This window comes from Cucumis sativus, chromosome 3, assembly GCF_000004075.3.
Source record: "Cucumis sativus cultivar 9930 chromosome 3, Cucumber_9930_V3, whole genome shotgun sequence".
Classification (NCBI taxonomy): domain Eukaryota; kingdom Viridiplantae; phylum Streptophyta; class Magnoliopsida; order Cucurbitales; family Cucurbitaceae; genus Cucumis; species Cucumis sativus.
Window position 1 is genome coordinate 37,974,328 of NC_026657.2, and position 22,311 is coordinate 37,996,638.

Genomic DNA, 22,311 nt, shown 5'->3' on the forward strand with positions numbered 1-22,311 from the left:
GGATTAATACAATTACTAATTAAAATTTTTAGGTGGTGTTATTCTCAAATTTTAAATTTTAATAAGAACCGTTGATAAAATTATAATTATTCATAAACGTAGAAGAAATTATTTTAATTGACAAACTTGTTAGAATATTTACAAATATAGTAAAATATTACAAATTATCTTGATCTATCGCGTTCCATTAAACTTAGACCGTCGTATTTTGCTATATTTTGTTTTACTTGAAAATAGCCGTAAATATAATATCCATAACCTATATAAATCATTAAATCTAATAAATCTCCGATCAAATTATAATAAACATCGATATCAGTTTATTAAAAAGAAAAAATTATTCTCCATACAATTATTATTTATAATTGATTAATATACCAAACATAGTTTAATTGACAAAAAAAAATTTACCATAAATTTCGAAGATCCAAAGATCAAATTTTCCAACTCATAGTCTCGTAGTCCACTCCATGGTTGCAAGTTATGGGCCATTGTTAATTTAATATAATATTATGTCCTTTCAAGCAATTAAATTGGCGTTGAACTAATCTTAGATTGATCCAATTGCATAATTTATAAACTTTGAATAATTGCCATTTGGTTCGTTTTGAATTATTTACTTATTTATTTTGTTAAACTTGCTTACTTCAATTTATTAAAAAGAAGGCAGTCCCAATTGTGCCAAATTAAAAATTACCTTGTACATCCTACAAATTAACTTTCTAAATATTTTAAAAAAATATTTATAAACTAAAAAATGATTATTTATAAACATTTACAAAGTGAATCCAAATATTTAAAAAAGTATTTATGAGTGAAAAATGATTATTTATAAACATTTAGAAAGTGAATCCGAACACACTTTTTCGTCGGTCTTTTATTTTGAAAGCTTGCCTGTACTTTATTCTTTGCATAAGTTCATTTCTCTTCAATCATTTTGTTACAACACACAAGATTTTTGTTTAGAAGAAGGGATTCTTTTAGGACCGACAATTAAGACAATGATAGAAGAAAGAGAAATTGAAAATGACAATATAACAAAGAAGCCATCTTGTTTAGGGAATAACACATGGCGACGCTATATATCTCATTCCATCAATCAAATAGAAACTTATTGTTAAATTTTAAATAGAAATTCACGTGCAATTATTAGGAAAAGTTACATTAAATATAGGTTAAAATATAATTTGTTTATATGAAGTTTGTTCGATTATGGTCTCCAATGCAGTATGTCAAAATTGATTAAGTTTGAAAACGCATTCACTTATTTTTATTATAAGTTTTGAAAACATATTCTCACTTTTACTTACTTTCATTAAAATTAATACTATTATTTAACCATTTTGGTAAAATTACGAACTAAATTTAAGGACTACAATCTTCTCTTGACAGTGTTTGTACATAACTCAACTATTTTACTATTAATATTTTTTAGTTTGTGGAGTTAGACATTCAAACTTTTGATATCAAGATGGTTTGTACAATTTTATGTCTTTTTAGTTTATGCTCATGTTGGCATAACTCAACAAGTAAAATACATTATAACGTTGACTAGAAAGTTTGATATTTTATTTTGGTCTAAGGCTTAATTTCTATTCGGTTTTTATGTTTCAAATTCCAATACTTTTGTCCCTAAAATTTCAATAATGCTCAATTATAGTTCTGACCAATACTGACTTCATGAAAAGTTGATTAAGCTAATTTTAAACTGAAATAGATTGATGGAATAGCTATTTGAATTAGCAAAGAGTTATATTGAAAAAACTGAAAAGTCACCTCAGCCAACTTTAACTCCATTGCTGCAAGATTTCTTCTAGCCACTTTTTAACCTCCATCCTATGAATCACAATTTGCCACTTCTTCAAAATGGAAGCCAAAACCCTCACAATCAAGAGTAGACCCAAACAGAATTGAAGCCAAAACTCAAAAGATCAAAAGAACCAGTTGAATAAAAACTCAAAGAAAAAAAGACTGCGTGTTGAAATTGGGTACTGTTGTTAGCGTTAGACATATTATGACAGAGGAGTGGTAGAGCACCACGACGGAGGAGAAAAAGACGGTGAAAGAGTGACATTGTCGATCTATTTAGTTTCAACGTTGATCTAGTTATCATCCAACTCATCTTTTTGTTAAATCACTAACTATATTGTTATCTCATACACTAAAATGGAGCATTATTGAAATTCCCAGATAAAGTGTCAGCTATTTTTCTCTATTTTATTTCTTGCTCCAAAGACATATCATGGAATAAGTGTATTTGGAGAGGAGAGGAGCATTAACTTGGCAGATCAAACGCAAATAAAATGGAAAAGCTAGAAATCAATGCAAGTTCTTGAAACAGAAGAAAAAGAAAAAGAAAAAAAGGCGTACCTCTCTTCCATAATCAGCTTTGTTAATATTCTACAATACACAAACGAATCAGCTACCTGTCAAGCCGCAACACAAAGAAAACTCTCCCCAAATCGATGTAAGAACAAAACAAATACAACTAAACGTGTGTTTTTTTTAAAGCTAGGATGGCCATGTGGTAAAAACGGCTCAGCTTCTTGTATCTAATTCTCACCCTATTTTTGCAAATACATGTAATCTATGACAAGCTTTGTGGCTAAAACAACCATTATAAATCGGAAAATCTGAACCATTTTTTTTAGAACCAAGAAAATGCAGGTTCTTAAACTCAAGACTGATGTTTGCCATTGTTTTCAATGTCTGTGAGAGTGCTTTCGACCGCCGAAATGTGGCTCTAGCTTCTCCCTGGTCCTCTTTTGTAAAATCCTCGAGGTCAGCGAAATGGCTCCTATGATAGCCATGGCATAAAAGACTTTATATGGAGACAAGGCCAGGCTACACATGTAGCTATAATATCCAGCAACTAGATAGATGAAGTCCAGTCTGACTTCGGTATGTGATAGGCCAAAGAAGGAAAATATATAGGAATTGAACTCGGGTTTTGAATTGCATACGCCGTGGAGGATAACTCCAATGCAAAGAAACGAATCCAGCAACCATGGAAAGCTCTGGTTTGTCCCTATTCTCTGCAATCCCAAAGAATAGGCAACATGAAAATCCACAAGATGCTTAAAGGCAAGGTGAAAAAAATAAGAGCCATTGTTTGTTTAGAAAGGAACATGAAGGATAACTCCAAAAACTCAAGAACTTGACCGTGCAATTAGAAAAACATGCCGAGTGTTATTGTTCTATTTCCAAAGGATGCCAAATAGAAACTTGATAAAACCCAAATATATTGAAAGATAAACGATAATGAACGATAATGAAAATACAAGATAAAACCTAGGTGTTTGAGTTACTTGGACCCTCCCAATTTTGAGTTAACTCTCAAGCCTATTCACTTTCCAAAACATTACCTATCTTCTACACTCCCCTCTCTTCTCTATTGATAGCCAACTACCCTAACAAACTACTTATTAATGACTAATATACCCTTAATATCCCACCAATGTCACTCCTATCATTTTATGCTACACATTTTAGACGAAAAGAATATCTCATGAAGCAGCTTCAGGCAATCATTTATTTCATAATCATACCTGCAACCAAGCAACAAGTGAGGGTGCAAACATAATTGCTGCCACAAGATGCAAGATCAATAAGCTATGACAATGATGAAATATCTCCAACTGTGTTTCCCCATAACTTTTTGCAGAGCCAGGACTGGTGGAAAGGTTATCTTCAATAGAATCGTTCAAGTTCAATTCATCGGTCAGTGGAAATGTGGATTGTTGAGAACCATTTCCACCTTGTAATTTTTTGCTTCTTACGTGGCTGCAAAAGGAAGCTATCAAAAAACTGACCCAATACATGTACAACACTTGGAGCAGCGGCATAGGAAAAAATGATGAAAATCTCAACTCAGGCAAGTAGAAGAGAACAATAGTGTGTCTTCTCTAGTATTGTAAGGAAGGATTCTATGTGAACCGGCTGCCAAAACTATTGATTTCATACACAGAGCAGAGAGCCTAATTTCAAACCCATTTTGTTTTTATTTGTTTGCCACCACATCCTGTTAGATACCTAGATTAATATAGAGTAGGGGTATAAAGGTAATTAGATTTGTTGGTGGTTAGTTGGTTATAAATAGGAAGTTGGGGAGGGAAGAAAGGCATGAGGAATTTGGTGAAGATAATGGGCTGCAACATTCCTTGAAAGAGAGGAAGGGCAGAGGGTTAGGGTTCTTTTACTTGTTTGTTCTTTTATATTGTAATTTCTGTTGAAGGTATCAATAAAATAGAAACACTATATCAATGTTCTATCACATCCCTTTTGGTGTTTCCTTCTATTGAACTGTCAGAAATGTACATGAAAGTAAATCTTTTATTGGACCGCACGTTCTGATCTACTAAGCCTACATTCCATTCAACTCGTAACATGTGAGTTGCATGTATCATACAAGATTGACAACCTTATCTTAATCCCAGACGCCAATTACTATTTATTTTGGTGGAATCTTGATGTCCATATTTCTTGATTCATTTCAAGTTTAATAAAAACTCACACTTCTTTGAAGACATTTTAAGGTTCCCCCCAAGAGAAGAAAATAATAATGAGAAGGGTCAACTTACAAGTACATGGACATTTCAGGTTTAATAAAATGTTACATTTCTTAGGTGTCGTTTTGAAGGTTTCCCCCACAAAAAGTGTTTGACATACAGCAGTGTCTTGGGGGTGCACAAATTACACCAAATTCTTTTGTAATTATAGCTTTTAAATTATTAACAATTGGAAGATTCTCCTTCATTACCTCTTGGGGTCTTTGTTGGCTTTTTTATGATACCCTTTCTGTTTCTTAAAAAAAGGGTCCCCCCACCAAAAGACAAAAATAGTGATAGAACAGAGTCAAATTACAAGTACCTGGACAGGGCATTGTGACAACAGAAAGCATGGAAACCGAGTAGCAAAAACAATCCCATAGCTGGGTGAATAAAGCATGCCAAGGAAATAGCAGAAAGTGCAGTAGCCAGTAACGGATTGACTCCCAACACCCTTATAACCTAATATAAAATGAGTGAGATAATCGATCAAATTGAACATCAAAACTTCATAGCCTAACACTATCGAAACAGAAGCAAGTTTAGTTAATGGCCAATAAGGGACAACAAATTTTATGCTTCTCATAACTAGATTCTCCAGTTAAATATGAAGAGTATAAATTTGGAAACAAGCACCTTTCCAAGTATTAATATGATAAGAGTTATTAGCATATAATGGTAGTCCAAGTCATGGACAGCATAGTTTCTTATGGAAACAGATCTAGGATACACTTGGGAGCACTTGTAAGGATACTCAAGTTTCATGAGGCAATATTATATCACATGTTGCATCAAATAGGCATAGTACTTGCTGAATCAGAAAATTTGAAAGCACACATGAAAATTACTGTTCAGTTCATTTTTAGTTTACAAACATACGAGTAAAGGTAAATGCACATTATAGTTATTGGACAACTTGAAAAAACACAGCACATCATGACGATTTTTTTTTTGGAAGATGTAATCAAAAGTTGAAGCCTTAAAAATGTAAATCAGATAGTGTATTGTAATCAAACAAGCTACAGAAGCAACAGTTTCCACATTGGGTCAAAATTAGCAAGACTACAGAACATAAAGACAAACAATAACAAAAGATTCAATATCAAAAAAACTTATATCATAAAAACCCTAAGCTTGGCGGCTACTTCACTCTTCACCAAAAACACTTTCCACATATCATGACTTGAAATAAAAATGGCAAACATTTAAACTGGGTTGGGTTTGACCGACGAAGATCTAGTTCTAGTGTACTATGAAGTGTAAATGATTAACTGCATTTACTTTCAAAGATAAAATCATACCTTCAATGATTGAAAACATGAAAATAGTTTGCCAAACCAACTAAACAGCACAAAGCTGACATTTCCCTCCCACACTTGCCACCTGCAACATGTCAGGCAGTCATTCAGGCACATATGACCATGCAGTAATAGGCATTTGCCATTCAGAAAGATGGGTAATATATTCACAGCATGATGAATGAATCATTGACCTTAAACCTTCTGATTATTTAGACCAATATTTTTGCTACATTGATACTCTAATTGCCTACCCTCCCACCTTTAGTGTTCGGTTAAGAAGTTTCTTCCATCAGAAAATGCTTAAGATATTATTCAATTAGTATTCCGGTTCTGTGAATTTTTAATAAGTATTCCAGTTCCGTGAATTGTAAAACCGAGTAAAAATCTGACCTTGTCTTGATGAAAACATGCACAACCGCCATCATGTAGAAAATTAGCTGGGATACCAAAATCAGAGTAACGACAGCAGCATTTGCAAATGAATAACAGACCACCGAGACTGTAGTGAAGATAGTCAAAGGAGGTAGTGGTTGAGAAGTTACAAGTGATAGGAACAAAGATAGCAAAATAGGTACAATGACCAAATAAAAAAATGGGAATGGTATTCTCAAGTTGGACTCTACAGCTGCCAGCATTGAGGGTATGGGAAAATCATGATTCCATGCTTGCGCTTGCCGCATCAGTGCAAAAAAAATAACAACAATACAAAAACCAACTATCTGCAAGAAAACAATGCATAACATGAGATTTTTAAACATACTTGGAATATATATGATAAATTTAATGCATGCATGTGAGAGAATGAGAGAAAGAAAAAGGTTTGAAAGTGTCTCATAAACTCAAAAGGGAGGAAGAATACTAGAAGAGAAGCGTCTGAAAAGCACAACAGAAAATCAAGATTAGCATTCGGCGTTGTATATTAAGAAATAAAAATGAATATTTAATTTAAACTAGCTGACACCAGAGTGCCGTTCGCAAAGGCTTGATGAGTCATCACAGAACTCAAATAGAAAATGTAATGGAAAAAAAAAATGTGCTTCAAGAGGTTTAACAATAGCTAATCTATTGGGTGTGGGGTTTTATTATTTTTTGGGCTTGTTATGTCTTTGTATATCCTTTCATGAGAAAGTTTGGTTTCGTATCCAAAGGGAGAAAGAAAAGTTGAGCATAAAATAAAATAAATATATGCAGGACTCTTCTTTCCCCGGGGAATAATGTGAAGTAGCTAAAGAAATAAGCAGGTATAAATTTAGGGTATTGACAATCCTGTTACCTGTGAATTATATAAAAGCAAAAATCTGCTGGCAGCTGCACTGACAGAGACAGCAACGCTTGTTTTGTATGAACAGTGAGGATCTACCTGTAGAGATGAAAAGAGTTAACAAGATCAACATTTCTGTACATAAGAATAAATAAAAGAAGAATTATGAAAGAAAGTTCATACATACCAACAATAGAACGGTTGTTTTCTCAGATCCGGCACTGGAACTCCAGAGTGCTGGTGCGGAATCAACAAGAATTGTCTCACTCTGAAGATTTGGGAAAATATGAAGACCAGATATCTCATCCCAAGCGAGTGCTACAGGGGGAAAACAACGCAGTCTGCACAGCCCTGGATTACCAAAAAAGTGGACAGTGTGGATGAATAATTACATGAAAATGTCATGTAACATTGTCCCAACTCTCAACAATAGAGATTTCCATTCACAAGTCCATGGTGGGTCTCAAAGGAACATAAGGGAAGTTGGTACTTAGTAGATAAACTATAAACATTTTATGCTTGAAGATGAAATAAAACACCTAACACCTAACAGAAGTTTGAAGATGATGACATGAGCACTGCCAAAGTTTAAACACTAAACATGTACATGAAACTTGTGCTCCTCAATGTTCGCTGATGATATGTATGTGCAGTGTGTATCCATGAAAATTGAACTATTAACACAGCAAATTGAGGAATAATTAGAGATATTTCAAACGAATTTCTCCTTTTCTTTTCATTTGTTTTTACAATTGAGAGTGCAGGAAACACTTGGGAAACCCTTTTTTTCCTTTCAAATGGAATGTACAAGGCTAGAGCAGGCAGAAGCCAAATGATCAAGAAAAGATCATTTTGGAGGTTTTCTCGCTCATTTATTTTACCGAATAAGATTATAAAAGCATTTCATCGACCTTTTTGTAATTTTACTTTATCAACGAAATGCTGTCACCATTTCTCATCCAAAAACCAAGTGGGGTGGAAGCTTTGAACACTGACCTCTTTGATCAATAGTCTAGGTTGACATAACATATCATTTACTGAAATAGGAAAACGAAGGAAGAAATTTGCAATATTTTCTGTATTTTGTTCTTTGTTGGGTCTCTTTGTTAATTTTTTTAGTCCATTCTGATATTTGTTCACTCTCTTTAGGAGTTTGTATCTTTGAGCATTAGTTTATTTTCATTTATTCAAAGAGAAATCCCACTCATGTTTTAAAAAAAATGATCAACACAAATTTCATTGATGTATAAAATTTACAAAAGAAGGGCAAAAGTACCACGAGCTACAAATGTTTCCTCCAGTTGATCAAAAGAGGAGATTATAAGAGTAATAGAAAGATGTACTCATGTACATGTCTCAAAATAAAATGGAAGGAATGAAGAAAACCATGTCCAGATTTAGAATATAAATCTATGTATTGATATGTAAATAATATGGCATAAGTCACAATATATGCAAAAAAGTAAAGAACTTACTATTGTTTTCGATATCTTCAGCTTGATCATCTGAAAAACTAGAGCTCTTAATTCCACAACCAGTTGTTTCAAGTTGCAAGGTGACCGGAAGAAGTCCTAAGCTAATGGGGAATGATAAATTCAACACTAGGGAATGATCCTCCTTCACAAATATGTCCTACAGCACAATTAATTTTAAAATAGTCTAGTCATCAAGTTGATACTGAGTGATTGGAGCACTTAAAGAAAGCATTTCATGAGGTATTTACATCATTATAGTACTTGGAAAGAAGCATCGACCAAGGTGAGATTTTCACCCTCCCTGCATCAGGATTAAAGAATTGCCCAACTGCCATGGAAACTGCAGGTGGAGGTCTGCCTGAAACAGTCTGACCATCAAAATAGTTACAATACATACACTAACTTTTACACAACGCTCCTTAAAAATAAATAAATAAGCTAATTTTGCTTATTTACAAAAAGTAAAGTACAATTCACACGCCATAAGACTGTACAAAGAAGAAACCAATTCGTTAGGTTAAAAAGCATTCCAACCTTAATCTATGAAAAAGGAAAAAGACATATGGCGAAAAAACAAATTCAGAAGCTTATGGTAGCAAGAGGGAAGATCTTAAAGACTAATCTTCTTTTATAAGACTAGATGTCTGTTTTTTTTATGGAAGTAGAAAGGATAAACTTAAATGACTGAATGAAGAATGAAGATCAATACCGGTCGAGGTGCAACTGAAATTGTAATAAATTTGAAGCCATGCATATCCTCAGGTCCCAACATCAATACAGCAGAAGGAGGAGCTTGTTCAGTTTGACTCCCAGGTTCAATCTAACAAGCATATAGCACAGATCAATGGAAGAATAAAATCCTAGACAGTCATAGTCTAGTCCATGAGTACAAAATTGTCAAAAAAGAGAAAGATCCACTTATAAACAAAACTATTACCTGTCTCGGTGCTGGTCCTGAAGGAATTTGCACCATCTTTGAGGTCACTTCAATAACCCTTTTACTTAAAGGTAAGCTACCAGACTTTCCCTTTTCAGGCCAAAGATGAAGCCTGACCCCAGAACATGGTAACAGGTTTGTTACAAATATAAAGTGGCTTTTGCCATTTGACCCCTACAGAGAACAAAAGTTTAGAACCTGTACCCAAGGAATAATATAAAACCAATAATAAATATCGTCAAACCAATGGGAGAGAATATTGGCAACTTAGGGTTAACTTAAATGAGATTTAAGAGAGTGGAAAAGCCTCAAACTTAATTGTATTGAGTGATAGCAAAGTTAACAAAGTTAGTTAAACTACATCCCAATGCTTCAGCTTAGAAGGGTTTTTTTCAAATTTATAAGAAACGAATTTCATTGATGTATGAAATTTACTCTTGTAAGGGTTTAGTAACTAATGCCTCATAGGACTGACCTCACATCAGGAAATATATGATTTCATGCAAAAAATGAAATAATAACATGTGTAAAAATTCTCAAGATGGAGATGTAATTGTAACTGAAGCTAACCAGTTTCTCCAAATCCAACCACCGCCTGCGACCATCCATGGCTAAAACAGTGACAGTACTCGTTTGAATATATAGGTCCCTTTCTAGGCCATCATCATTCCAATGGACGTTTTTGGGACAAGCATTTGGAGATAAAACCACAGATCCTGCAATATATTGTGATTGCAATCATTCTAGATACAGAGGTTGTATTAGACAACCTTTTTTTTAATATTGAAACTTCAAAGAAAAGCTAATGAATTCATGAAACGTGATCTTGATTCTGTATTCTAATTTATAACCACAGATCCTATCCAAGATAACAAAAAATTCTTTTAGACAAAACCTAGTTAAAACCTCTTGCATGCAAAAGTATAGAGCTCAACTACTTAGATCCATGAATTGAAGGAAATGGAGAGTGAACTTGTTTTCTTTTTCCCAAACACTATCTTGATACATGTGATAACTAATAATTTGATTCATGCATTGGAATAGAATGTTATAAGGAATAACAAGCATCAACATCTATTTGCAAACACAAAAATAATATGACAAACTACCAGATTCATCTTCCACGTTTTTAGCTGAAAAATGAGCAATTTGTTGAGAAGTGTGTGACTGGGTCCTCCAATTGAAACTCTGTGGTATTCCACTATGCAGCATTCTTGTCAATACAGTGAGTCTTTTTCGAGTGGCTGAAAATGGCTGGCCTGTACTAGAGTCTACCAAACTAAGAAGGGTGTGTGACACCTAGACAAGAAAGAAAACTTTCAGAACAATTTAAAGACAGCTTATACTGTTGCAAAGTTTCAAACTCAAATAGAAATTTCACTCACCTGTATAACTAGTTGATTACACCACAAAATCGCCTGATGTTCCATTGATAACCACACATTTTTAACACCTGTACTGCTGATCATAAAGCCATGTGTAGGAGGAACAATCCCATCCAGGGATTCTAACTTTGACCTTACCTGTAGACAGGATAGATCAATATGCATTGAATATAAAAAAAATGATAAATTCTATGTGTTTAAGCCAAATGCATTTTTTTAATGAATATTCAAACCAAATATGCATGAGAAAAAAATGTTGTCTTTTCCATAGAACCTAAAAGACCAAATTGTAGTTTAATCAAGAAAAAGTTCCCACAATGCGTTAATCAGCTGCACATATACCTGGTAATCATGATAACCCCCGGAAATTGAAACTACCACGACATGTGAAAGTGGTGGATCAGATGCAAAATACCCACTTCGAGTTAATTGAACCTCATAGCCCTTCCTCCATTCCTGATTTACACGAGTGAAGTACCGACCCAAAGATGGTTGCAGTGCTAGAGGAGGTGATCTGAAAAATATGTGAAAACCAGATGAAGCACAAAATTAACAAACCCAAAATGCTCTCAGCATTATGTAGGTGTAACTTACTGATGAGGGCTAGAAAGAGTAAGAACTGTTTCAATGGCTGATTTTCTAAGTCTTGGATGCACAACTGCAGCTCTAGCAACAAACCCGCCCATCGAATGACCAACCAATATCACACTTCTAGGTAAACTTGCAGCATTAGCAGCACCTTCTTTAGCTCGGGCATCAAAAGATTCTTTATATTGATCTAAGATCTTCACACAAAACAAGGTAGATTGGTAACCAAGTGGAGAATTTAACAAAAGACTCACAGCACAAATCCACAACACAAAACCATGACATTAAAAAAATAGAAAAAGAGGGAAAAAGAATATACTATTTGCATTATTCTTGCATAACAGAATTGACAGGAATGAGCTAATATCTGGATTAAAGTCAATTATGATGACTGCACAACAAAATCCAGCAAGCTAAATTTAAACAAAAGGAAATATTCTATAGAGATTTTTTTTTTTTTTTTTTATATTTGTGAGTGTCTGGGCCAGCTTACACGCACCTCGACTAATCACACGGGACAACCCGCCTGACCTACCACATGTGTCAAGGAAACTCATAGAAAATTAATTCCCAAGTAGGTGGCCACCATGGATTGAACCCATGACCTCTTAGTTAGACATTGAGACTATGTCTCTTTTCACCACTAGCCAACCCAATATTCTATAGAGATTTTGATACATCCATTTGAGACTATCTCCGCCACTTACATTATTTTAAAAGATCCATTGTCCCTTTTCCAGCTAAATTTTCTGGAATGGATGGAGAAGCCCAAAAAAGAACATATGAGTGCCATCAATGATGAACATGCTAATGACCAATGAGTGAATAATCGAACAATACTTCTTCCTACAATATAACACGTCCATGCACCCACCCCTCCCCTCCCATTTTACTATGTTGGAAAAAGGAAAAAATCTTGAAATGATGTAATCTGTCAGACATAACAAAACTTTTAAGAGTAAATACCCTGTGGATGGTGTGCACTACATATTCTGCATGTTCTTCAAGTATACCACCATCCATTGCAGAATGTTCGCCTTCAAGATCCACTGCAAACCAATCCAACCTACGAGTGTAGTGATCTGGCAACTGAAAGTCATCCAAATTAGTGTCTGCCTCACCCTCCACCTTGCCTATGAAAGCCTCCTGATAAAAAGTTTGCTCGAGAGGGCCTCCTTGGTAAGCCCTATCAGACTCAGCTGCCAAGGATCGCACCTGTAATCAAGAAAATTTCCAAAAGAAAATCATAACTACTATTTACAGATTAGAAAAAAAAAAAAGAGACATAATTAATTTCTGACTGTCAAATACATAAGGGATATAAAATCGAAGAAATCTATATTATAAAAATAGAAGAAGAAGCAAAAAAGGAAGAAGAAAACCTTGCCTGCTTGTAGCTACCTCCATTTCCTGGAATGAAAAGAACTGGAACCCCATTAAGTTTCTTAAGATGTTCCTTGAAATCAATCTTTTTCCATCCTTCATGATACAAATACACCCCATATTTTTCTGACGATAAGCCCACAGGTGAAGAAATTGGAATATATGTTGGATACATGTATGTCATAATACATCCATTAGAAATTGGTTTTAAAATTCCATATGTAGCAGCAAGGCTGATCACTACGGTCACAGCTACAAGAACAGCAATTCTGATTTTGGCTCTAAGGTCTTGCATTGTTGGGTCAAACTACCCAGTCCTCGTTAAAATCTCTCTTTACAAAGCTTCCATAAATATCGGTTTCAAATCCTACACAAAACACCACAAAATCAATAATCCACTCCTTCCCAAACACAAAACATCAATAAATTCTAATTTCAATTGATAATCATGACACTCTGCTTCTTTTCATGATGAAATGCAACGGGAATTCGATGTATTTTCTTGTTGCTTGGACATGAGAACCAAAACCACACGGTTGGATTTAGATCCACTTCAACAACAACAAAAAAAAAAAAAAAAAAAAAAAACATGAAACATTTAAGAATGGTAGGACCAGAGTAAATAAACTCATCATAGTTACTCAATCCCTCAGTAAACCGCCACACATTAACATGCATAGAAACAGCAACAAACGCAATTAAATAACGACATCTAAACCGTGAAATGCATTCAACTACCAACTCTTCGCAACTGAACCACCAAAAATCCGAAAGAAGAAATAGCATTAAAAAAAACACATCTAGAAGCAGGTCGTTGAGAATTCAAATTATACAAAAACGGAAGAAGAAATAAAGATCGAGGTAATTTGAAATCCAAATCCAAATCCAAATCCAAATCCAAATCCATCGATATGGAGGCATCAACAAAGATAAAGAATATGAACTGTAAAAATAAGGGAATGGATCTGGAGGAATTGAAGAAGCGAAGAGAAATGAGAGAATGGAAAAGCTTACTGGATCCGTGGAGAGCAAAGGAAATGGCGGGAGCATGAGAGTGTGTGAACTAATCAGATCGCGATGGATATATCTCTCAGAATCGGACTTTCTTTTTTCTTTTTCTTCTTTTAATTTATTTTCTTTCCAACTATTTCCTCTTTTTTTGAGAACCCGGAAAAGAAAAAAAATAATTAATTAATTTTTTTAAGAAAAGAAAATAGAAGAAAACAAAGATTGAGAGATTTGACCAAATTTTGACTCGTGATCGACCGTTGTGTTTCTTTCAGAATGCAGGTACGTGGCGACTTTTTATTGGGTCCTGAACCCACATTTACGGGGATTTTATCATCGCCCTTCGGTGCCCCGCCCTTCCGAATTTCATTTCGTCATAAACAAAGTACTTCAAAAACTTTGAATAAATTTTTTAAATTAATTATTTCAAGTTCTATTTATAAAACAGTAAAATTTATTAAATTCTCTACTCCTTTTAAATATTCTGTAAATTATTTTATTTAAACCACAAAACCATATATTTATATAAATATTTTATTTTATTTTGTTATATAAAAGTATATATTTTGCTCGTCTCTTTTTGGAGAGTGTGTTTTCTAAATAAAGATCAAACGACGTCATTTGATCATTCCTACCTTACTTTATAGTTGGGATCCTAATTATAACAACTTAGATGTTTTAAATTATTATAGTATATAATTAACTACAACATTACTATATTATATATTTATTTTGTTAGGTCGCTTGCTATTTTGTTGTTATGGCATCTCTTTTCTATTTGGTTAGTATGTTTGTGATTTCTGATTATTTAAGAAAATATATACTAATGTTCCATTTGGTTGCTCATAATTTTTTATTATATTAAAAACCTTGTAGATTTCAAATTAGTTATATGTTTGTTTGCCATCCCATGAAATATATGGTTCATTTATCACATTTTTAGGAATAATAATTGATTTAATACAATATAGAAATGCAAATATATAACTATAACATGACTGAACTCTTATTAAATTGCATAATTTAAAAAAATTACAAATAGGAAGGATTATTTTTCCTTACAAACTCAATATTTCACACACTCATGATCAATAGATGAAATCAAATACCTGACATCTTATAGAAAAATTAATGTAAAAAAAATTTCAATCAATTTATAATCTAAACTTTTACCTTTTACAAGTATATATCAATTTAAAGAATAAACTTATATAAATGTTTTACTTGAACACATCTATTGATATATGTATAAAAATTCAAGTTTAAATAAATGTATTTATGAAATTTTAAATTTAAATTAATACAAGTATTAATTTAGAGTTTAAATGAATAGAATCTCTAATATGTAATTACTAATTTAGAATTCAAATTTATACCATTTCAAAATTCAGTAAAAAAAAAAAAAGTATACACGTCATTGAGCTTTTTTTCTTCCCCTTTGGAGAGGTTAAAGTTAGGCCTTACATTGAATAATGGTTTCAACTTTCAAATGTTGAAAAGATTGAGAAGTTTTTTCTATATAAACTCTCAATATATCTAATTCAACCAGTTGAAAAGATTGAGAAGTTTTTCTATATAAACACTCAATATATCTAATTCAACATATTATTGTTTGATAATACTCTGCCACCAACAATTAACAAATACCCATTTCAAATTATGTCACTGATTATTAACCTACAAAATAATCAAACAATACATTTATACTTAAAATGATCAATTATAACCAACAATGTACCAACAACCAATAAACCAATATGAATTTTACTACACACATTGCTGATAGATGGTACGAAGCGCTAATATATCATTTACATACATTAGATTTTTGTAGCAATATTAATTTATTGTTTATGTATGTCATTGATAGATTGTATTGCTAAAAAAGCAAATGTAAAGTACACCAACCGTCACATTATTATCAATAAACAACAACATTAGACCTAATTCATCCATCCCATCATCTCTACATAATAATAATAATTCAATTATCTTTAAAAAGGATGATCATGAGGCAAAAATTATTGTAATTAGTGGAGTTTTGCCTTTCCAAAACAGAAAATTGTAAAAAGTATTATCAAGTAGAATACGATTCAATAAAAATATAATTATAAGAGTTCTAGAGGAGAACGTTATAAAACTATAAAACATTCACTTTAGTACCACGAAAATAAAATAGGTTAAAGATAAGTGATTTCAAACAAGAAGTTAGAATTTTCAAACTTCATATATTTGTCGAATTAAAATAAACAATTTTTAGTGTCATATAGTCATAACTCAACTACTTTCTAACGGTTAACCCCAACAAAAAAAAAAAAAAAACCTTATTCAACAATATCACCCAACATTGTCAATAAAAAAATTTAAATCAAATTGACCCTTCAATATAGTTTTGATTATTTAGTTCCCAAACTAGAGACAGTAATAGCTATTTAGTTTTGTATTAGGGTTTAGGGTTCCCAAACAAGTTGGGTTGGGTAGGGTAAGTAAAAACAGATCCACCAAAGGTATGATTCACCGTTAATTACAAATGGTGGCTATTAAACCAGCATTTCTCATTCCGTTATTCAAATTACCTCTTCTAGTTACCAACTCTACATGTCAAACGTCTCTTCCATAGTTTGAAACAATTTAAATTCCTAATAGAAAAAGACTATTAATAAATTGTTACAATTCTTAACAAAGTTTGACGGACTAAACTGCTACCTTCATAAAAACTGTAAGCATCATCAAAATTACAATTAAAACCTAACAAGAAATGTCCAGTTTCTTTATCGTAAATCAACTGATTATATAAAAAACAACAAATTATATTGAGTTAGCTAGTCATGTTAAATAATATTTATCCCCACACATGAAATTAAAGGCTACCCCATACTTAACTATTGGTTTAATTTCTTTCGAGTCGACATGGTTAATATGTACACATACTAATACTATAATTAATTTACTTTGTCATACCAGCTATATCCATTGCTTTCCCTTAGGATTTAGCAGCGTCGCCATCACTTCTCTTGTTGGTTGTTGTGTTCTTTAGTATCTGTATAGTATATAATCATTAACAAATGAATTTAAAGCCCTAGCTATTCAAAGTCAAGATTATCAAGTAAAACAAATTAAAAGTCACTTAAATTACTTTCTAAAGGTTTATAAACAATTTTCATCTACTTATAAACATTTATTTAATTATTTAGAAAATCAATCAAAACATACTAAAAATAATGAAATTTACATCGTATAATTAATCATATACTTGCATTATCTATTAACAAAATCATCTCAACCATTAATAAATACTACATTTAATATCATCATTTCACATGAATTAAAATATTTATAAAATATAGTATAATTTAATATTGCCGCAATTTTCATATTCCTACGTATATAGATACTGTTAAATTAGAAAAGGCATAATTCAGTAGTGCTTCATAAATGGGAGAGAGGCGGCATAAGGGGGTGGGCCAACCACACAATAATTTATCTAATAAATGTCATCACCCAATATTTATATCCGACTTGGACAGATATAAAAACCTAAGTGAGTTAAGGGCACACTGCTAAGTCGATGATGGCCCATCTCATTATTGAAAGCAAAGTTTAATTATGAATTCACAAACAGTGGTTTTTTGTATTTAAGAGTTTTGAAAAAGCAATTTCAGTTGGTTTGATCTTTTATTGCCGTTTTAAACAAAAAACCTAAGTAAGTTGCTTTGAACCTTAAACTTTTATGTATCATAAGTTTATATCATTCTAACTTTTCTTCCTTAAAATCATGGGATCTAACAAACATTAGAAAAAGAATAAAAAGACAAGACTCTCGCTAAACAACAAATCCATAGATACCTATGGAGCTAAAGAACAAAGATGCAGCAAATTCAAAATTCAAAATTCAACCAAAATAATTAATCTATTAAATATAAATTTTAAGTTTAGGTTTAGGTTTAGGTTTAACAGCACTAAGGTCTCAGCGCTACAATTTAGCACATACTAGATGGGTAAATTTAATAAAAATATCAGAATAGAAATAATTTTAATATATAACCTAACCGACTTTTTCCGTAGTTTAGCTCGACAAAGAGGTGGGAAACCTAAGTGAGAAGGTTCAAGACATATTCACTGCTATGCTTGCTAATGGTATTAATACTAAGTGAACTATATAAGGAATATAAAATTGAGGAGGTCGAATCTCTTGGGTCTATATTAGATCCGTCATGAACAAAGATATTTACGAATAGAGCTAATGGAGAGGGTTTAGTTTGACGTACGTGTCTAAGCATTTGATTCTCATTTTGTAACGTGGACAACTTCTCTTCAAGCTCCGAATTCTTCTTCTCCAAATTTGTTGCCCTTTCTTCCAACTCGCTTAAGTACACCTTTTTCCTTTCCCTTGCTTGTTGTGCTGAAACTCTGTTCCTTAACAATCTTCAAGACACGAAAATGGCATTCAGCTACCAGTATTTCCTCCACATACGATACGACAGAAGAAATTTGCAATTATACGCTACTTTTTTACCTTATCCTAGACCTGAAAATCTTACCTCTTCAGCCTTTTGCTTTCTTTCTCAGCCGCACTTCGTCCTCTGCTCCTTACGCTATCTGATGCAGGCGCTTTACCTGGCGCTGAAATGCCGACTGTGGAGCCGGAGTTGCCGCAGATCTGCGGAACTCTACTTATCTCCTCCTCATCACTCTCCGCTCCTATATCTGCAGTAAAGAAATGAACAATATACATAACGTAATTCTCCAGCAAACGAACAAAATCAGGATGCAATTCCAGAAACTTATTATTAATAGTTATATATACGGATCTACGTCAACAACTTTACACAAGCTTGAACGAGGAAGGATAATCGCATAGAAGAAATCATCATATTGTTACGAAATTAGGTTAGGAGGATATGTTTCAATCGAATACAGAGCCGCTTGCAATTTCTTCGTGGAAAAAGATAGTAAAAGGAACGATGATAAAATGAAACAATTATTTGATTTTGAAAAATAAATTCGTCTCCGATAAATCAAAAGAACAAGAAAAAAATCCTAACGACATCCGGCTGCACTACTTCACGTTCAATATTTCCGCTAGAGATCGTAAAGAAAACAAAAGAAATTCAAATCAAACCTTCTTTAACATCAAGTTGAAAAGCGGAGCTAGACGATCTTTCACTACTCGAGCGCATACGACTGACGGTGGCGGCGGAGGCTCGTCCCTGCATTACGCCGACGAATAATCAACACCGAAAAGATTGGTGTGAGAGAAAAAAAATTGGAAAGCGAAGCGCTGCATAAAAGGAAATGAAGGACTGAAAAAAAGAGCGGGATATGTTTGGTGACAGTGCCTTTATATGAGAGGATGTTGCTTTTGGTTAAATCTGGCCGTTCAATTACTTTTTCAATCTGACGGTTGATAAGCGAACAACGTGGATGAAGATGAGCTATACAAAGTGAAATCAATCAAAGGTTGTAAAGATGATAGCGTGGAGTATGTTACAGCCGTATGATTAGATTTTGAGAGCACACATCCATACATTGTTGAAAGAAAAGACTCGCATTCGATTTATATATCCAAACTTTGTCACTTATATCAATTTAAACTATCTGGTAAGTGCATATTTTGATCAACATTTTAATAAGACGTTTGAATTATTATAGTTAGATTATAATAATTTGTGTTTAGAGTGTAGATTGTTTTAGTATTGATTATAATATAATTTGTTTAAGATGTAAACTAATATAAATTAAAAAATCATAGTAAACACGGAAGCAAATAAGAAAAAAAATTATGAATATCAAATAGTAAAAGTTGTAACAACGTATTTCTATCGCAAACTTAGGGTTTTGAAATATTGTTTATTTTACCTAAGTGAATTTTAAATAGTATCTGCTGTAGCACGTTGGTTATTATAATTTTCTCATATTGAACTTTGAATGGCACCTAAAGTGTGGTAAAAGTTGCAATTTAGTATTCAAACTATAATCCATTAATTATTACATTATATAAATTTACAACAATTTAGTAGTTCTTTTATCAAAATTAAATATAAACTTTTTGACTTATAATATATACACATCCAACTAGATTATCAATCTACATGTGTAGGTTTTTTAATTAAATTCTACAAAAAAAATTTAAAATGGACTAAATCATTCTCAATTATAAAACTACATGGATTAAATTGTTACTTAGTGTTTACAAATTTTCAATTTTCAAGCATAATGAAATACATCAATCAATTAAAGTTCATAAACTAAATTGCTACTTCTATAAAACATATATAGCGATCAAGATGTCTTTTCGTACGTTGATATGTTGCTTTACATACTCACATCTTTGTCACTCATCTATTAAATAAATATACGACAAAAGGTAACAAAAATAGTCATTTGTTTCAACATTTTAAAAAATACATATAAAAAAAACAGGTTAACCATGAAATCAATCTCGATCAATCCACAAAAATAACAATTTAATAAGCGTGTTTTTATAGTTGAACGTTGAAATTATTTAATTTAAAAAACAAGTTATTTTAAAAAGAAAAAAATAATAAAATATCGACTAATCAATCAAAACACCAAATGTTTCCCTTAAACAATTTTTTCAAACGAAGTAACATACTCTTTTTATTTCAACAAACTTTTTTCCATAAACAACCAAATGAGCATTTAGTGGCCTAAAAAGTTGAACGTAGGACCATTTTTATTTAAGATTCACTAACTTTGTACTAAAAAAGGGTGTTTTATATTCATTGAATAATATAGGTTAACACACTCATCTATCTATTGTTTCTCTCATATATTAATTATTGGGTTGGTAGTATAATTATTTGGATAGTCGCAAATTTAGCAATTAAATTCAAAACAGTATATAGCAATATTTTTAAAAATTTGTAAATATAGCACAATTTGTCAAATTTTATCAAAGATATAAGTTTATCACCGATAGACCATATTGCAAATATTGGTCTATTACTGATAGACGTGATAGACTATACGAAGTCTATCAGCGACACAAATCTATTAATGATAGTTTTGCTATATTTATAATTTTTTAAAATTTTTTATATTCTTAATTATTATTGTTGAAATTGTTATCAATTGCAATTTCCCAAAACTATATGGTGTTATCCATAAATTATGTTCCAATAATTTATTATCGTAGCTAATAATTAAAACATAAATTAAAATATTTACGAAACATAGTAAATTTTAGTAATAGTTATTGATAAGACTTATATCAATCTCATAATTTAAAATTTCGATATATTTTATAAATATTTTTATCAATTTTACTGGTTATAATAATATTCTCACTATATATATTTAAGCATCGTCGTATTATATATTTGACATCTTTTATCATTTTAGGAATCTTTTGACTATGAATGAAGGAAGGAATCCACATTTCTCTTTAATTGATAGATATGAGATGCAAAAGGTTAAATTGTCACATCATTTAAAACGTTAGGTACAAACATAGCTCAACCAACCAAAAATTTAAAAGTTTGAATTTTCCACCCGTATTAATGAGCTCAAATATATACACATATATTAACTCTAGTTTTTTTTAGTACATTTGAGTGTAGTTTTTATTAAATAAACGTGGTTTTAGAAACTAATGTCAAAAATAAGGTTGGATCAAAACTACCCTATTTTTTCCATAATTTTGTCCCAATTATATATTTTTATTTTTAAAAAAAGTTATTAAATTTTAATTCACTACTTTATCATTTTCTTTTTATTTACTTTTTAAAAAACGATTTTTTAAGTACAATTTAAAGGTGAGGATTTAAACTTGAAATCTCTTGTTCTAATTCTCAAATTTTGTTGACGATATATTTACTTACGAGAATTAATTATTTTCTTCTATAAAATATGAGACATTTTTAAAAATAACAAAACAAAATAAAATATTTACTGATAAACTATCGATGACAGAATTTGCTATCGGTTATAAATATTTTATAAAATTTGTTATTTTTTAAAATTCTTCCTAAAAAATTATAATTTTTTCTACATTTTTTTTATTACAAGCAGTAAAAGTAAAAGTAAAAGCGAAAGTCTCTAATGTCAGTTGTTGGTACAATTATTATATTCTTAGATGTATGGAATTTACAATTTTTTCAATAAATGATTACCAAATCTAAAAGAATCCCCACACTTTTTCAATTGGAAAAAGAGTAAGACTACCAAAGGTAACTTGTAAGCCTATTGTAAAAGCTTTGTTAGTTGCTTTCGACTCATAAATTTTAAATTCATACCATATCAAAAAATTATGGTAAATGATAAAATTAATAAAAATATGATAAAATTTTAGATCCTACGTACATTGATAAACAATAATATAACTCTATCAGTGAGTATCAATATCTATCCTTTGTAGAATACAAAATTGTTATATTTTGTAAATATTTTGGTTCATTTTGCCG

The 22,311-nt window shown here is 31.8% G+C and overlaps 2 protein-coding genes across 4 annotated transcripts; both read right to left on the minus strand.

The window, feature by feature from the left end:
* Positions 1-2,345: 2,345 nt before the first annotated feature.
* LOC101218278 (GPI inositol-deacylase) lies at positions 2,346-14,047 on the minus strand. 3 transcript variants are annotated; one of them, XM_011654184.2, is made up of 19 exons: positions 13,892-14,047; positions 12,882-13,244; positions 12,461-12,709; positions 11,501-11,691; positions 11,249-11,420; positions 10,907-11,044; positions 10,631-10,820; positions 10,092-10,237; positions 9,522-9,695; positions 9,294-9,404; positions 8,833-8,952; positions 8,585-8,741; positions 7,297-7,460; positions 7,122-7,208; positions 6,239-6,567; positions 5,849-5,930; positions 4,870-5,009; positions 3,549-3,783; positions 2,346-3,035 (listed from the first exon to the last, which is right to left on the minus strand). In XM_011654184.2, the coding sequence occupies exons 2-19, from the start codon at positions 13,170-13,172 to the stop codon at positions 2,703-2,705; spliced, it is 3,309 nt and encodes a 1,102-aa protein (XP_011652486.1). In that variant the 5' UTR covers positions 13,173-13,244; positions 13,892-14,047; the 3' UTR covers positions 2,346-2,702. The 3 variants fall into 3 exon arrangements, with proteins under 3 accessions (XP_011652486.1, XP_031738414.1, XP_031738415.1); XM_031882554.1 differs by lacking the exon at positions 13,892-14,047 and having other exon boundaries at positions 12,877-13,019; XM_031882555.1 differs by lacking the exons at positions 2,346-3,035; positions 4,870-5,009 and having other exon boundaries at positions 3,564-3,783.
* A 2,492-nt stretch (positions 14,048-16,539) lies between these two features.
* LOC101205952 (transcription factor HY5) lies at positions 16,540-19,202 on the minus strand. Its single transcript, XM_004136296.3, has 4 exons — positions 19,008-19,202; positions 18,427-18,592; positions 18,154-18,310; positions 16,540-16,925 (listed from the first exon to the last, which is right to left on the minus strand). The coding sequence occupies exons 1-4, from the start codon at positions 19,099-19,101 to the stop codon at positions 16,869-16,871; spliced, it is 474 nt and encodes a 157-aa protein (XP_004136344.1). The 5' UTR covers positions 19,102-19,202; the 3' UTR covers positions 16,540-16,868.
* Between the last annotated feature and the right edge of the window lie 3,109 nt (positions 19,203-22,311).

What these genes read in the sequence shown, in the direction of transcription:
- LOC101218278 (XM_011654184.2), bottom strand. Translation starts at nt 13,172, where the DNA reads ATGCAAGACCTTAGAGCCAAAATCAGAATTGCTGTTCTTGTAGCTGTG. An exon ending in GGGGTTATCATGATTACCAG is followed by an intron (nt 11,045 to 11,248) that starts GTATATGTGCAG and finishes TCCTGTCTACAG; the next exon opens with GTAAGGTCAAAGTTAGAATC. An exon ending in CAGGACCAGCACCGAGACAG is followed by an intron (nt 9,405 to 9,521) that starts GTAATAGTTTTG and finishes TATGCTTGTTAG; the next exon opens with ATTGAACCTGGGAGTCAAAC.
- LOC101205952 (XM_004136296.3), bottom strand. Translation starts at nt 19,101, where the DNA reads ATGCAGGGACGAGCCTCCGCCGCCACCGTCAGTCGTATGCGCTCGAGT. An exon ending in TCAACTTGATGTTAAAGAAG is followed by an intron (nt 18,593 to 19,007) that starts GTTTGATTTGAA and finishes TCTTTACTGCAG; the next exon opens with ATATAGGAGCGGAGAGTGAT. An exon ending in AGAATCAAATGCTTAGACAC is followed by an intron (nt 16,926 to 18,153) that starts GTACGTCAAACT and finishes TATACTATACAG; the next exon opens with ATACTAAAGAACACAACAAC.